Source organism: Poecile atricapillus, chromosome 1, assembly GCF_030490865.1.
Source record: "Poecile atricapillus isolate bPoeAtr1 chromosome 1, bPoeAtr1.hap1, whole genome shotgun sequence".
Taxonomy (NCBI): Eukaryota; Metazoa; Chordata; class Aves; order Passeriformes; family Paridae; genus Poecile; species Poecile atricapillus.
This window is the reverse complement of record NC_081249.1, coordinates 118,958,189-118,973,482: the sequence shown is the minus strand read 5'-3', so window position 1 is coordinate 118,973,482 and position 15,294 is coordinate 118,958,189. Positions and strand designations below refer to the sequence as shown.

The 15,294-nt window shown below is 47.1% G+C and overlaps 1 protein-coding gene across 3 annotated transcripts in view; it reads right to left on the bottom strand.

The window, feature by feature from the left end:
* USP47 (ubiquitin specific peptidase 47) overlaps window positions 1-9,864 on the bottom strand; it is a 50,737-nt gene extending 40,873 nt beyond the window's left edge. The window contains exon 1 of one of the 3 annotated variants that reach the window (XM_058842673.1): window positions 9,545-9,864. In XM_058842673.1, coding sequence (XP_058698656.1) covers window positions 9,545-9,862 — 318 coding nt within the window. In that variant the 5' untranslated portion in view covers window positions 9,863-9,864. The remainder of the gene's footprint in view (window positions 1-9,544) is intronic. The other 2 variants (XM_058842663.1, XM_058842682.1) reach the window with 2 other exon arrangements.
* Between the last annotated feature and the right edge of the window lie 5,430 nt (window positions 9,865-15,294).

Below are 15,294 nucleotides of genomic sequence, written 5' to 3'. Positions count from 1 at the left end.
TACAAATACATGTTTTATAGCACACTTGTGGCAAACTGAATACACTTCTTAAAACACAGATCCCAAGAGGTCTTAAACAGAGTAATTTTGAGCAGTTAATTTGATACATCTTGTATTGGAATGTTTCCTGAAGCAAAAAAAATTCTGAACAACCTTGAGACACAACAATTTAATTTTGAATCTGACTGACTTTAAAGTATCAGGTTTGTGAGTACCTCAATAACACACTTTATTCTCACCTTTCAATTCTTCATTATACGTGGGGAGACTTCAGGCAAAATCCAAAAACAATGTTTTGACGCTAGTGAAACTAAAAAGAGGTCTTCTGTCCCTTTACAAATAAGGAAAAAAGCTGCTTCACAACAAGCCTAAAATACCATCAAAATTCAAGAATATATATCCTGACTCTGACCTTTTTCCTAATTACTGAACTTTGCCCACTCCCTGGTTTGCTGTGGGGTTTTCAGGGCAGTTAAGAGTACCAACAGAGGAGTAGCAGCAGTATTTCAAATGCATGTGTTACATGCAGTAGTGCTGACATCACTAAATACCAGCACCACCTGGACCTAACCACAACTTTCTGTGGTATCTGAGAGACTGAAATGAGAGCCTCCACCCTTAGGTAGGGTATGAGTCTGTCAATGGTGCTGCTGCTCACAGGCCAAGAGCAGGAACTCCTCCTTCCTTCTCTTTGGAAAGGCCTAGGAGAGCAAAAAGTGCCACCGCTGTGGCAATGACATGCTCCCACCCACATGCCACACTCCCCGTGTCTGCCAGCTGCTGTGGCTACAGGCTGACAGCTGCACATCCCAGAGGGCACCTGGGACACACTGACACCATGGCCCTGGTCACACTGACACCATGGCCCTGCCCAGGTGGGACACACTGACACCCATGGCCCTGCCCAGGTGGGACACACTGACACCATGGCCCTGGTCACACTGACACCCAGAGCCCTGGTCACACTGACACCCAGGGCCCTGGTCACACTGACACCCAGGGCCCTGGTCACACTGACACCCAGGGCCCTGGTCACACTGACACCATGGCCCTGGTCACACTGACACCCAGAGCCCTGGTCACACTGACACCCAGAGCCCTGGTCACACTGACACCCAGGGCCCTGGTCACACTGACACCCAGGGCCCTGGTCACACTGACACCATGGCCCTGGTCACACTGACACCATGGCCCTGGTCACACTGACACCCAGGGCCCTGGTCACACTGACACCATGGCCCTGGTCACACTGACACCACGGCCCTGGTCACACTGACACCCATGCCAAGCGAACCCTATAAATGCTCTCCTTATGAGGGATGACCCAATTCAGGGAGGAGGTACAAAATCATTTCTGTAGCAGAGCCTCTTGTTCCCTTTGGAAAACGGGGCGTATGTTTTACTCTCTTCTCTGCCTTGCGTAGATAATTATTGTTTCCAAAGGCACCTTCTCAGAAATGCTTCCTTAGTAACAAAATGTTAGTTTAAAAGAATTGGAAGTGCCACCTCACTGAACCAGTTGAATGCCAGCTGTCAACTGTCACTCCTAGAAAATGCACAGGGACAAATTATTTTTATAATACATATACACTTTGAAGTCTACTACTTCCAACTTTCCAAACATGTCCAAAAATAACCCTATGCCTCAGAAATAGAGTGTGCTATGAGGCTAGTGTTTCCCTTTGAGAGTTTGTTCATACTGCTACATATTACCGGGTCATTTGTAAGAAACACTAACAAAAGAACTGGAAAAAAAGTTGGGATGGGGCCAGAAATAAGAACAAGCCTGGAGGTTGCTCCAAAGACTACAGGAAAAAATATCATGTGAGGGGACACATGCCTGGGGAGAGCTGAACTAGAGACCAAAACATCTACTTTTCAGTTTTACGGAAGGTATTTTTCTTATTTTAGAAGACTTTAAAAATGTCTTACTAAGGACATCCTGAAGAACCAGTCTTCTTACACTTATCTCCTTACAGCCTTTTAAATATGGTAAATTAAGGTGATTCAAGATTAATTACTTCTCTTAAGAAAAGTCAAACAAAGCAGCTGCCAGTAACAAAAGAGAGCAAACATGTCCTGGTCATACCTGCAGATCACACAAGAACTAGCACAGTTTCCTTCAGGGGTAACAAAGAACAGTTTAAATATCTATAGTTATCTCTTAACCATTGGACATTGTGAGTATTTCATTCCCTTATTGTTAAAGGCTTTCACTTCAGCTGATCCTATTTTCTTTCCTCCTCTGACCCAAAGCTGTTGAACTTGCAAAGGGTTTTGCAACCACACTGAAATAATTGAAAGAATTAAATGCCAATGAAGTTCTTCACATTCACAAACTATCTCTACATTCATTACAGTATAACCTTTACATTCAGATCTGAAACAGCCTCATCTTTATACAGCTTCCTTTGCCTGTAATTTCTGCCCACCTTCCTAATCAGCATGCTCCTTGGTTTTCCTTCAAAAAAAAGCAACCATAAAAGCTAAAAAAGGGGATATGAGAACACAAGACACTTACTACACTTTTATATACTACCCAACAGTTGCAGTATTTGTCTCCTATGGAAACTCACAGAACTAGTGGATGGACTTACCCTTCATTTCTTCAAGTATGAATTTTATGGAAACATTTTCCTTTGCTGCTCCTATTCTGAAGAACTTTCTGCTGGATTGAATTACAAATGCAGCATTAGCATAAAAATAAATTAAGAGCCTGAGCAAAACCAGTACTCAGAAGAGTTTTCTCTTCATGGGCAATTTTGAAACAACGGTTTATTTCCCTACAAAATCCCCAACAGACATGTACGCTATAAAACTGAAGTCGTGTGCAGTTCAGCCATTAAGATGTACATGACCACAGGTGTAGTTTTCAATTCTTTCACAACTCTCTAACTTTAAGCTGTCCAGCTGCTGCTGGCAAAGGAGAAGGAGAGGCTGAAGAGTGAGGTGTGTTAGCTGGGACTCTCTGTGCAGCTCCCTGGGAATTCTGCACAGAACCAAGGGCCCAGCTCACAATGGAAGCACTGGGCATAAACCCAGCCTGCTGCCGCTGCCACCAAGGGCTCCAGGGAGAACACAGAACCCTGGAGCTGTGTCCCCACACAAGGAACAGGGGTGACACACAGTGCATACAGAGAAATGACCTAGACAGTTTTTCCACATATAGACCGATGAAAGCATCTGATTTACAAAAACCAGGTACTGCACAAGAGCTTCTGTATCTGCTCTTTTCTCTTTTCCTTCACTGTTACTGGTCTCAGCCCAATACCTACACAAATCAGTGAGCACGGCTGCCTTCCATTCCTTTAGCTCCTCTAGCATGCTGACAAACTTCTTCAGGAAATGCTAGCTCCATGTTCAGACATTGTTTACTGGGAAAACTTCCACACTGTATCAAATATATTTTCCATTAAGCTCTAGAACCAGAGCATCCCCCAATCCTCAGCAATTCAGGCACACTTGCTCATGTTCCTGAGGCAGCTTTCGTGACGTGTTTATTGAGAGGCTACACCTGAACTGCACCATGATAACCAGCTCTAAGCTATTCACAGAAATGCCAATCTAAAAATAATCTGCTGCCATTTTTCAGAAGCACCTAAAGCATCCTTGTGATCACAATCTCAACAATTATATTGAATCAAGTGATCTGTACCAATTTCACCCCTTAGTATTTTTAGAACACGCACAACATCCTCTTTAGAAATTATTTCATCTGCCAATGCTGTGCAAGAGCATTTGCTCAGTGTAAGCTGACTACATGCCAAGCATTGCAAAAACCAAAGAAAATAAAAAACTTGGGATTTCACAGTGCCTGAAACTGTGGTCAAGTTCATTGTTATTTTATCAGAACTCCACAAAAAAATTCTGTGACTTACTAGTACTCACAATTATCAGTTCTTTAGTAACTAGTGGCATTGTTTTGAGAATATTTTATTCTAGACAAGAAAAATAACAAAATGCTAAATGGCAGCTCACCCAAAGGTACACCACATTAAATCTTAAAGGGCAAAGTGTAAAATAGCAGCTTGAAATGTTCACAAAGGAATTATAAACTTTTTCAAACTGAATAAAAAGGCTGAATATGTACATGTAGCTCAATCACTCTATTTTTACGGATGTAACTTTCACCTTTATTTTCTTAGATAAAACCCAACATATTTTAAACAACAAAAAGCACGAAGCTATGACTGGATACACGAACATCTGAACATAATGTAGTGTAGTGCATTATAGTACCAACTGTAATGCACTGGGGGGGAAAGGTTTAGGATAAAACCCCACCCCACTCCCACTTAAATCTGACAAGACTAAAACATGTAATTCAAAGGCAGCACAAATTCAAGGTATTTGTTTATTTCAGTAAATCACCACAAGTTCTAATGTTATATTGAAGTCAATACATTCCATCAGAAGAAGAGGCAGCACAATAATAATTTCCATCAGTATGTGTGTGTTTGTACAACTAACATTTTAAAACTATGATGCAAGCCCGCATTGATTATATCCACAGGTTTTCAAAAGAACAGAAAATGGCATTTGGGGACTTTATTTCATAATGACAACAAACAAAGCACTGGAACCTTTTTTTGTTGCATACTGATACTCTGAGCTCAAAAGAGCATAGAATGTAATACTGACAAATCTCTAAGGTATTCTCTATTTAGGAAAAAGTTCATTACAAATCTGAGAAACAGTGTGTAGCTGCACAAAAAAAAAAAAAAAAAGGTTTATACTTTACTACTGATGCTTTTAATTCCAAAATTTTAATTACCATTGACACACAAATGGTAGAAAAAATGGCATTTCTTGTTTGTGGTTATGTTCAAAATGTATCACTGCAGGAAAAAAAAAAAAAAGTATTTAGTTATTTTAATATTTAATAGTTAGATTATTCTCCTGAGTAGTAACTTCCTCCAGCAGCATTTCCAGTCTGAGGTTCCAGTACCAAGTGCTGCCCATCAGGCAGCTGGTACCTCTTAGGCAAAAACATTTCATCAGATGGTCTGGAAGTGCTGATACTTCATTATCCTGATCATCTTTCTATGCTGCAGATTAAATGCCCAGATGACAGCAAGGGGAAGTAAACTACTGTTTACTGGAAAGCCAGTGGCTGAAAAAAAACAGGGAAAGCTCTTGAATTCTACTCCCAAGCTTTATTCACCAAACTCAGTAACTACATGAACATCATTCAGAAAGTGCCTGTTTGCAAGGAACAAATTATTTGTGGAGTTCCATGTGGAATTTCTGTTTGTTTCCTACGTTTGATTTCCAAAATACCTTCTCAGTGAATTAGTCAGTTTCTCTAGTTGTCACAATCGTACCTTTATGTTTTCTAATGGAGCACACGAGAAGGAAAACAGGAAAAACTGATAAATTATGCAAGCTGTAACCACTTGTAGAATCTTTTGATACATGGGAATGAAAAAAACAAGGGTGTCATCAGCATTGAAAAGAACAGCATCCCTTTACCTAAGAGAATTGCAAAATATCTTAATCAGATTCCCGCTCTTCTAATGAGGAAGTCAGGATGATATCCATCAAGAGACACATTTGATTTGTTCAGTGAGGAAGATTAAAATGGATTCATTAGTGTAGGGATGAAAAGACTCACATTAGTGAGCTGAGAGACATCTCACACCACCTTGCTTGATTTAATGGCAGCAAGTATATATTCATATATATATATATATTTATTCTGACAGGTATATTTTGGATAGTTCATGCTGAAACATGTTGAAAAAGCATCTGCACAGCATTTATTTAATCAGTAGCACAAACACTTCAAAAACCTCATAGCAGAACACACTTCTCATATTCTGACCAATACTCACTGAGTTCTCACACATCTTTATTTTCATGATAAGTCTTTGTAAAGTTCACTTATATTATCAGTAAACACACATAGGCATCTTTCTCACCAACTGTATTGATAAGATTATTTTATTATTTTCTATTTGAGGTAGATTTTCCCAAAATAAGTTTCAAGTCAACTTTTCCTGTTATAAACACTGAAAGCCATAGAAATGTTTTCCCTTCTGATAGCATAATTTTCTTCTTATTTCTATAATTATCTTACTCATGCTATTCACCCTCTCTTCCCAGGGTTAGTGGGTAAAAATCCACACCTATTAATACAGCAATTTTTATAGAAAATGCTCAAATTTTCCTACCAGGGTGCAGCAATGAACTGTGTTTTACTCAGTGCCTTCTCTTTACTGGATATAAAAGAAAACTGAACTGAATCTTTTCATCTTTTAGATGAAGAAAGCAAAGTAATTGAAGATTGGAAGGAAAAGGAACAGGGGCCAGTTTACACTGAACCCCAAATCCAGTGAGCAGGGATTCTCATTGCCCCCACCAGAAGGAGTTACAGGTCACACTACTACAGGAGCAGCTGGGAAAGCATTAGGCAGCAGTGGGGATGCAAGAATGAACTCACTACGTGCCTGCATAGCCCAGGCAAAAACCTTGGTGCAAAAAGAAATCCCGACACTGGTTTATTAGAAACTGCTTTAGTACATCTCTTCCAAAGGAAAAAGAACTTTGTCCCAAAGTTATGAGCAAGAGAAAGTAACAAGACCCCGATTACCTGCACTTCAGAGATGCAGCTGAAGCCATGCAATGTCCAAAACAAAACTTTTCATGAGTGACCAATAAAAGATATTTGAAGTGCAGTGGTGAAACTTTGTATCCACTTTGTATCCATGAAAACATGGTATTACTGCTTACAAAAACTAAGGAAAAAACCCCAAGCAATTCTCCCTGGCAAACAGCAATCTGAGCTCCTGCTAACATATACAAAAATAAGGATACAAACACAAACTGAAGACTCATAATCAATACCCATCCTTCCACTCCACCACACACAGGCTGGTAGTGTTAGAGACACCTCCTACCACTTATCTACCAAGGCATCATGTAACTTGTAGACAAGAACCAAAATCCTTTTCCACTCCTTTGGATGATTAGTCATTCCCTAAACCAGCCTAAAGCAAACATAATTACATTTCTTCTTGTTCTTTCCCACTGGAATGCCAAGGAATATCTGGTTGTGTGCTCATCTTCAGCAGAGTGGTTCAGAGCCCAGCTGAAATCTTTGAAGCAGCACTAGACAGTGAGCGTTAGAAGCACCAGCACCCAGCCCACCGGGAAGGGACAGAGCCATGAGCTGTGATCCTTTATCCATCCCTGGAGGGCACAGCTGAAACTCCAAACGATCTGCTTTGCCTCCAACTGCTCTTAGGGGCATCATAGGTATATTTAAGAGCAGGCTGTTGAGAACCCAGAGACCTGGAGAATTCTGTTTACCCATAACTCAGTGCTCTCTGCAATGGGACTATTACTGAATCTCAGAAGGACTTAATGGCAATGCTGCAGTGTAACGTTCATTAAAACTCCCTATCGCTAAAAAAAAGAACGATATACTGAAAAACACTGGAAAAGTTGAAGACAAACTTCTGTTACAACATATATATAGATATAACCAGATGGGCTTAACACAAATAGTTCATCTGTTTTCTTTCTCAATTTCATTTCAATAATATTCTGTACAGTTTCATTTACTTTAAAAATGCATTGAGATACAATAAAGAAGTTGAAAAAACTTGCTGAGAAAAAAACAACTCCCGCTAGCATTATCAATGTACAAAGTTTATAAGATTTCACACTGTTTGTTTAAGATACCCATATCTATAACCACATATATTCATCTCCTCCCTTTCCCCATACTCCCCCCCCCACATAAAAGTGCATTCAAAGGCTTCATCCAATGAGTCAGTTAAAAATACACATCTGAATCATAAGTATATTCTGAATACAACTCTAAAGCCAAGGGGGATACTATTAATACCTAAACGAAAGACACAGCCTTGGCTAGCTGCTTTTATTAATACCTTGTCTGTTCCACCAAACTACAGCCACTGCCACAATGTTTCTCCTGCCACTGTCCCTTATCTGTATGTTTCTTTGGTTTTAAAATGAAATCTTTAAGTATATCAGATACTCTATCTTCTGTCCCTGGTTTTATATTTTTGAAGATTTTTGTTAAAAGCTGATATTTAAGCATATTAGCTACTACACTCCATCTCTTTTTTAAAGCTTCTGGAGATTTCACTTTCCTGTAAAGATAAAAAATTTAATTCTTTAAACCTTAGTATTTTAAGAAAGGAAATGAGGTAAAGTTACCTTTTTCCTACATATATCCTGTGTTTACATGCACATCTGCCTGCACAAAACATTGCTTCTAATATTCAGTGTTGTTATTTGCTTCCCAGATCTACTCAAGAATACTATTTAAGGATCAGCATCTCATTTTGCTAAGCTCCACGGAAAAGAAGCCCTTGCCTGACAAAGCTTCCTGGAAAAACACGCGACGGAACAGGTAAAACGCAACAAACACCGAGAAGGGTTTGAGAAATTTATCACAACTGCAAAACTGTCCGAAAAGTTGGCAAACCGCGTAAGTGTACCTGCTCAGGAAACAAAGTTTCTGCTGATACTATTCTACCAGCAGCTGTTTCCCAACATTTCATGCCATCACTCCAACTCCTTCCCCTGCACAGTATCGCTCCAACTTGACACGTGTCAGTCGCCTATCGCTGCAGGACAGAGGCTTCGCCTTCCTCTTTCACTCGGGCTCTTATGTCCAGCCTATGGCCAAAAAGCCTTTCCCCTTCTCCCCACAGCAGGGGAAAGATGAGGGGCCCAGAATAAAGGAAACAAGCCGCCGCTCGACCCATTCCCTCCGGCACGCACCGCGGGCACTGCCGCCCGTTCTGCGGCACTCCAGGACGAGCCGAGCCGCCCCGCACCCGGTCCCTGTCCCTCGGCCGAGACCCGCCGGGCCGGCCCCTGCTCTGTCCCTCGGTCCCTGTCCCTCTGCCGAGACCCGCCGGGCCGGCCCCTGCTCTGTCCCTCTGCCGAGACCCACCGGGCCGGCCCCTGCTCTGTCCCTCGGTCCCTGTCCCTCTGCCGAGACCCGCCGGGCCGGCCCCTGCTCTGCCCCTCTGCCGAGACCCGCCGGGCCGGCCCCTGCTCTGTCCCTCTGCCGAGACCCACCGGGCCGGCCCCTGCTCTGTCCCTCGGTCCCTGTCCCTCTGCCGAGACCCGCCGGGCCGGCCCCTGCTCTGCCCCTCTGCCGAGACCCGCCGGGCCGGCCCCTGCTCTGTCCCTCTGCCGAGACCCACCGGGCCGGCCCCTGCTCTGTCCCTCGGCCGAGGCGCTCTGGGCGGCAGGAGCGGCCCCCCAGTCTCCAGCCCCGTGCCGCAGGCCGGGCTCCCCGCATGCCGCGGGGCGGACAGGTGCAGCCCTCGGGCCGCCCGGGGCCCTGCGCAGCCCGGGCTCAGCCCCGGCCTCCTCCTCCTCCCTCGGCCAGCCCCTTCACCCGCGCATCACCGCCACAAAGACGGGCCCGCGCCCGCCGGGCCGCGCAGGGAGGGAGCGGAGCCGAGCCAGGCCGGGCCGGGCCGGGCCTCCTCCGCTCCTTCTCGGTCGGCGCCGACGCCCCGGGCCTACCGCCCTCCGCCTCCGCCTCCCGCCTCACCTCCTTGGGGACGAGCTGGTTCTCCTCGCTGGGCACCATGGCCGGTGGCGCGGCGCGGAGCCCGCAGCAGGCTGAACCGAGCGCCGTCGTCAGCAGCAGCGGGAGGCGGGGGGACGCCCGCGGCTCATCCTTCTCCTCTTTTTCCTCCTCCTCCTTCTTCTTCTTCTTCTTCTCCTCCTCCTCCTCCTCCTCCTCCTTCTTCTTCTCCTCCTCTTCTTCCTCTTCTTCCTCTTCTTCTTCCTCCTCTTCCTCCTCCTCCTCTTCCACCTCCTCCGCTCCCGCGGGCAGCGCCGCGGCTCCGCCCCGCCGCCAATCCATGGCAAAATGGCCGCCGGCGCGGTTCTCGCGAGAGCCGCCCCGCCCCGGGCCGGCCGCGCTCCGAGCCCTGGGCCGGGCCCCGAGCCCGCTGCTGCCGCTACCCGGCCCTGGCCTCGAGCCCCCTGCTGCCGCTGCCGCTGCCCGGCCCGGCCCGGCCCGGCCCGGCCGAGCCCCGTTCCCCCAGCACGAGGGGCGGTGGCGGAGCCGCAGCGCCGAAACTCCGCGGGCCGGCGGGCCGGAGCCAACCCGCGCACGGGGCGTCCATGGCGCCGGGCCGCCCTCACGTTATCCTGCTCTGGGGACCGGCGTGGGGCGGCCGGGCCTGCGGGGAGCGGGGAGTCAATAAAGGAACGGGTACCGGCTGCGGGCGTGTTTAGGGAACGACCGGACGTGGCACGGTGCTGTTCGGTCATGGGGTGGACTGGATGGTCCCAGAGCTAATTGAGCCCGGGCAAATGGAGCAGCAGGAGCCGAGCGGGGAGGGGGCGCCCGGGCCACTGCCCCGGGTACGGCTCGGGGCTCGTCAGCACCGGGACCGGGCGGGCTCGGAGCGGGGCTCGGGGCTCGTCAGCACCGGGACCCGGGCGGGCTCGGAGCGGCGCTCGGAGCTCGTTAGCACCGGGACCGGGCGGACTCGGAGCGGCGCTCGGCTCTGGGCACGCTCGGAGCTCGCTCGCAGCCGGCCGCGGGGGCGCTCGGAGCGGCGCTCGGAGCTCCAGGCCCCGCCACACGGGCTCCGTCCCCTCGCAGGGCTCCGTCCCCTCACAGCTCCGTCCCGCCGCCCTTCCCGGAGCCCCGGGCCGCAGGGACACCGGGGGCTGCTGCAGCGGGATTCACTCGCTCCGGTGCAGTGTCGGTGCCAGGCTGCAGGGGACGGGGAAGCACAGCCTGGTCCCGCTGCCATGCGAGCCCTTCCTGGCGCCCAGGAGTTGTTCCTGGAAGTGCGGGGAAGTTCAGAGTGCTCGCTGTAAATCCGAGGTTAATATAATGGCTCGTTTGCAAACGGACTGCAAGGCTCTTTCCCTGGTAGTGCTTCATCGCTGAGTTTTGTCCACAACGAACTGAACTGTATTTGTTTTTTGTGCCACTGAAACACACTGAACGCCAAGTCACTGGAATAACTAAAACGTGCTTTAGAGGAAAAGTAGTTAATGTCTACTTCACTGCAAAATAGTTTGTAAGAGAAAAGCATTCTACTTGCCAAATGAACGATGCTGTATGGTAGCTGTACATTTCTGCACAACTGCTTTTCTTATTATTTTAGTGTCCTCTTGTGGAAAAATGCAGTACTGAGGACAGTCTTTGGTTTTGTGTCCATGAAGTTTTGGGGTTCGGGTAATTTTTGAAATCCACTGTACTACTGAAGGTTTAATAAAATTGAATGATCTTGTCTCCTTTTTCATGTTTGAAGTATGTAACTTCTCAGGTTCCTCTCTGCTCAGAGATAAGTGGCAAGCTTTGGAATCAGGATATGTTATTAGTCTTTCTATTAGTATAGTAAGCTTTTTAAAAAAGGCTTCAAAATGGTCATTTCTCTAAATAACATCAGTGGTTTTATTTTCATCTTTCAGATATGCCATGGAAATGCTGTGTTTCTGGCTTTGTTGTGTTTTTAAATTTTTGTTTGGGGTTTTAAAATTTTTTGCTCCTTGAATTAAGCACAGAAATCCTCTCATTGAATAACTTAAAGCAGTTTTAAAGTATATTTTTAACCTGTTTTGTTCATGTGTTCAAATTATTTATCTTGTAAAGGTCAGAGGGTTCTTTGGCACAGGGGCTCTTGCCCTGTGGGTTTGGAATATGTTGCACCTGAAAGCCCCTCATCTTAGATCTTTGAGCTCTAATATGATAAAATCAGGTACTGAGACAGGAACCTGCGAGTCCCTTGCTGTTATAATGTCATTTTATGTTAGCACGGGGTTTTGTAGAGCAACTCCTCTACAAGAGGAAGGAAAATATCTGAAATAGTGGGGTTTTTAATATGAAAGGCAGTATGAAATGAATGAACTCGTGTTTCTGAAAGGAGGTGTTTTACTCCTGCTTATCAGCCATGCTGTGCATTAAAAGGTTTGGGATTTAGTTGGGGTGTCTTTTGAGGGGGATTTTCGTAATCCTAGGTGTGGGGAAAGGTAAAACTGCAGAAGAAGTGATGTCAGCGTCTGTAGGTGATTGAAGGGGCTGCCCAGCCATCTGCAGGTGTCCAGAGGTGTCCAAAGAGCCGTGAGATCAGCGAGCGCTGCTTGGGGCCAAGAGCCAGAGCAGAGCCGAGCTCCCCGCACTGGGATCCAGCCAAACCAGGTGTGACTGACCGGTCTGCTGGAACCTGCCCTGGCCCCCTGCTCTGGGGACACTCCCCACTGAACCCTCAGACCTGGAGCATTCTCCCTCTGCCTTGTGAGGAACCCAGAATTCAGGGACAAGGAGCTTTCAGAGATGTTACTTTGGAAAGTTCTTTTGACTCCCTAAAATGTTATGTTCTTGCAGGTTATTCTTTGCTGTTGTTTGTGCATAACAAGGGGAAAAGCTACAGAATTCAATGACTTTATTTGAAATATATTGATCTATTAGAATAAAGAGGTAGCTACCACAAATATGTGCCTACTAGATAAGAATCAGGAGTTTGTTTTTTAAAGAAATACTTTGTTAGATCCTCCTGCCAACCTTTAAAACTGTGCAAACATCCAGTGTAGCATGTGTGCATAAAACATCTTTAATGGAGTAATAATATCTAGTTAATAATTAAATCTCCAGGAGCTTTTGTAATTTATGGATGCTACAGTATTTAATCTCTTTATGTGAGACTTAAAGAGGAATATTCAGTATTTGGGTTTCATGAAGGAAATCCTGGCCTTACATAAAGGCTGATTTAATATAGCACAGGTTTAACTTGTTATTAGTGTGAAGGAAAAAAAACTGATGTCTCTGACTACAGCTGATGCTGGATGTACAGGTAAATTTGTGGGGCTGTTGATTGTCAAACTTGCTCAGAGATACATTAATGAGAGTCAAAGTGCTGCAGTGTGTCAGTTTTCAGTCAGTACAGTGCTTGTCACACTAATGTATGCACTGGATTAATGGAAATATAATTAATGGAAATACAGTAATGCCAGTGTGCTAAAGTAAATAGCAAACCTCTGTTTTAAAGGATGCTGAACTTTGTAGGAATGGGATACCTCTTTAAAGGTTGTGCTCTAATCATTCCTCCTTCTCTGTCAGAAATCACTGAATCTTGTCCCAGGATTTGACAAATAATTAATAAAGGTCTGGAAAGAGTTCTAAGAAATGGAGTGCTGCCATCTAGCTCTTTCATATGTGTGTTTGGGTGCTGTGAACTGATGTCTCTCCCGAAGTTGTTATCACGGTGCCAGGATGTGGAGCACCCTGCTGTGTTTCCAGATGTGCAGCCTGGTGGAGCACATGCATCCCCTCTGCAGGGTGGGCTCCCGTGCCATCCATCCCTCCGAGGCTGGGGGCGAGCACAGCAACAAAGGAAAGGCTTCCCTATGGGAGAGCAAGGGGGAGGGAGAGCTGCCCTGAATCCTCACCGTGCCAGTACCTGAGTGTCCAGCACAGTTCAGGTCCTTTGGAGGCTCACAAGGAGCTGGCAGTGATGCAGGCAGTGCATTTGAACGGCCTGGATGGACGCTCCCTGCACGTGTGGAGCTGCTGCCGCAGGGTCAGCCTGGGAGCACGAAGGCAGCAGCAAACAGGAGGCTGTCATGTGCAAAAGCACCAGAGCAGCCCGGGTTCAGCATGCCCTCGGTGCCCAGGACTCTCAGGATGGACATTCCAGATGTTTAGAGCTGCCCACGGGAGTTTAGGAGTTCAGGTTTGCACCGGGGTTCCCAGAGACCTTCAGATTACACCTGGTGATGTTTCATGTCCAACTGAATTTAGGAGTTTGGTGCTCTGCATGTGCACTGGGGTTCCCAGTGACCCTCAGATTACACCTGGTGACGTTTCATATCCAACTGAGTTTAGGAGTTTGGGTGTGCACCGGGGTTCCCAGAGACCTTCAGATTACTCCTGGTGATGTTTCATATCCGACTGAGTGCTCATTATGCTGCTTGCAGCTCTTTGGGTGGGCAGGAAGTGGTTTCCCATCCTCAGCATGCCCTAGCACATAGAGAACATTCCATCCTCCCAGATTCAGGTTCCTAGGTGGCCTTCTCCTGGATGGAACAGGTTTTCTTCACCTTTTCTTTGTAAGGTGTCATGAGAGTCAGTGGAAAGAGGTAGCTGGCAGCTGCCTGGGCTGCACCCATCCCCTCACTGAGAGGAGGGAAGAAAAGGCATCTTTTGGAAGTGCCAAGTGCCGGGGTGTGGAATCCCAGGGCAGTGACTGCAGCAGGGGCTTGGTGAGACCTGCCCTTGGCAGTGCCCAGCAGTGCTGACCTGCCAGCCTCTCTCCTGGGCAGGGCTGGAAACGGGAGGGCACCGTCACCATCTCCCCACTTCTGCTCTGGGGGTCCCTCTCGGGGCTTGGCACCGCTCTCTGCTTTGCTCTGGGCTTGGACCCACTCTCTGCTTTGCTCTGGGCTTGGACCCGCTCTCTGCTTTGCTCTGGGCTTGGACCCGCTCTCTGCTTTGCTCTGGGCTTGGACCTGCTCTCTGCTTTGCTCTGGGCTTGGACCCACTCTCTGCTTTGCTCTGGGCTGCTGATGGGGGAACTTTGTGTTGTGGGGAGTGCTGGGCTGGACCTCCTTATTCTACAGCTGCTTTAGGGCTGCTGAGGGGAGGGGAGGTGCTCTTCATCTGTCACCATTCCTCATGCCAGGGCCTGGAGCAGGCTGTGCTGGGACCTTCCTGAAGCAGCTTTGATGCAGTTTGTGCAGAGTTGGTGGAGGTTTGGTATTGGACCAGCTGCTGGCTCCGTGGGTCTCCAGGCTCAATCTTGTCCCTGTTTTGCATTGTGGTGAGTCCTGAGCATCTGCAGCCCTCTGGGGCCTTAGGGCTGCTCTGCTGGGGGGGCTGCTGAGCTCTTTCTTGCGTTAATGAACGTAGTTTACCTTTGGCAGCAGCAAAGGGAGCTGCCAGAGGTCTCACACAGCATTTCAAATGTCAGCAGCTGCCAGCCCCTGCTCTGGCAGGGGAATATCGTCCCAGGCCAAGTGCAGGGGATGGTGCTGTGGACACAGCGTGACTCAGGCAGGGCAGGGACCTGTGTACAGAGGATCCTGACGCAGGTGAAATGCCCTTGGAAGCCTCCCAGGCAGTGCCAGCTGTGCTGCTTGTGTGGTGTGTAAGGAAATGCTGCTGGCTCCTTCCTGGCTGCTGTGGTTTGTATCCAGCCCTGACTGTGAGCAGCTGTCAGTCTGGGGTGTGTGCTCTGTACAAAAGTCTAGTCCTTTACAGTAAAGTAAGGATTTTACAATTATTTTACAATCACTTTACAATAAAGTAATCCTGTGGTGCTGGGGGTCTCTCTTTTG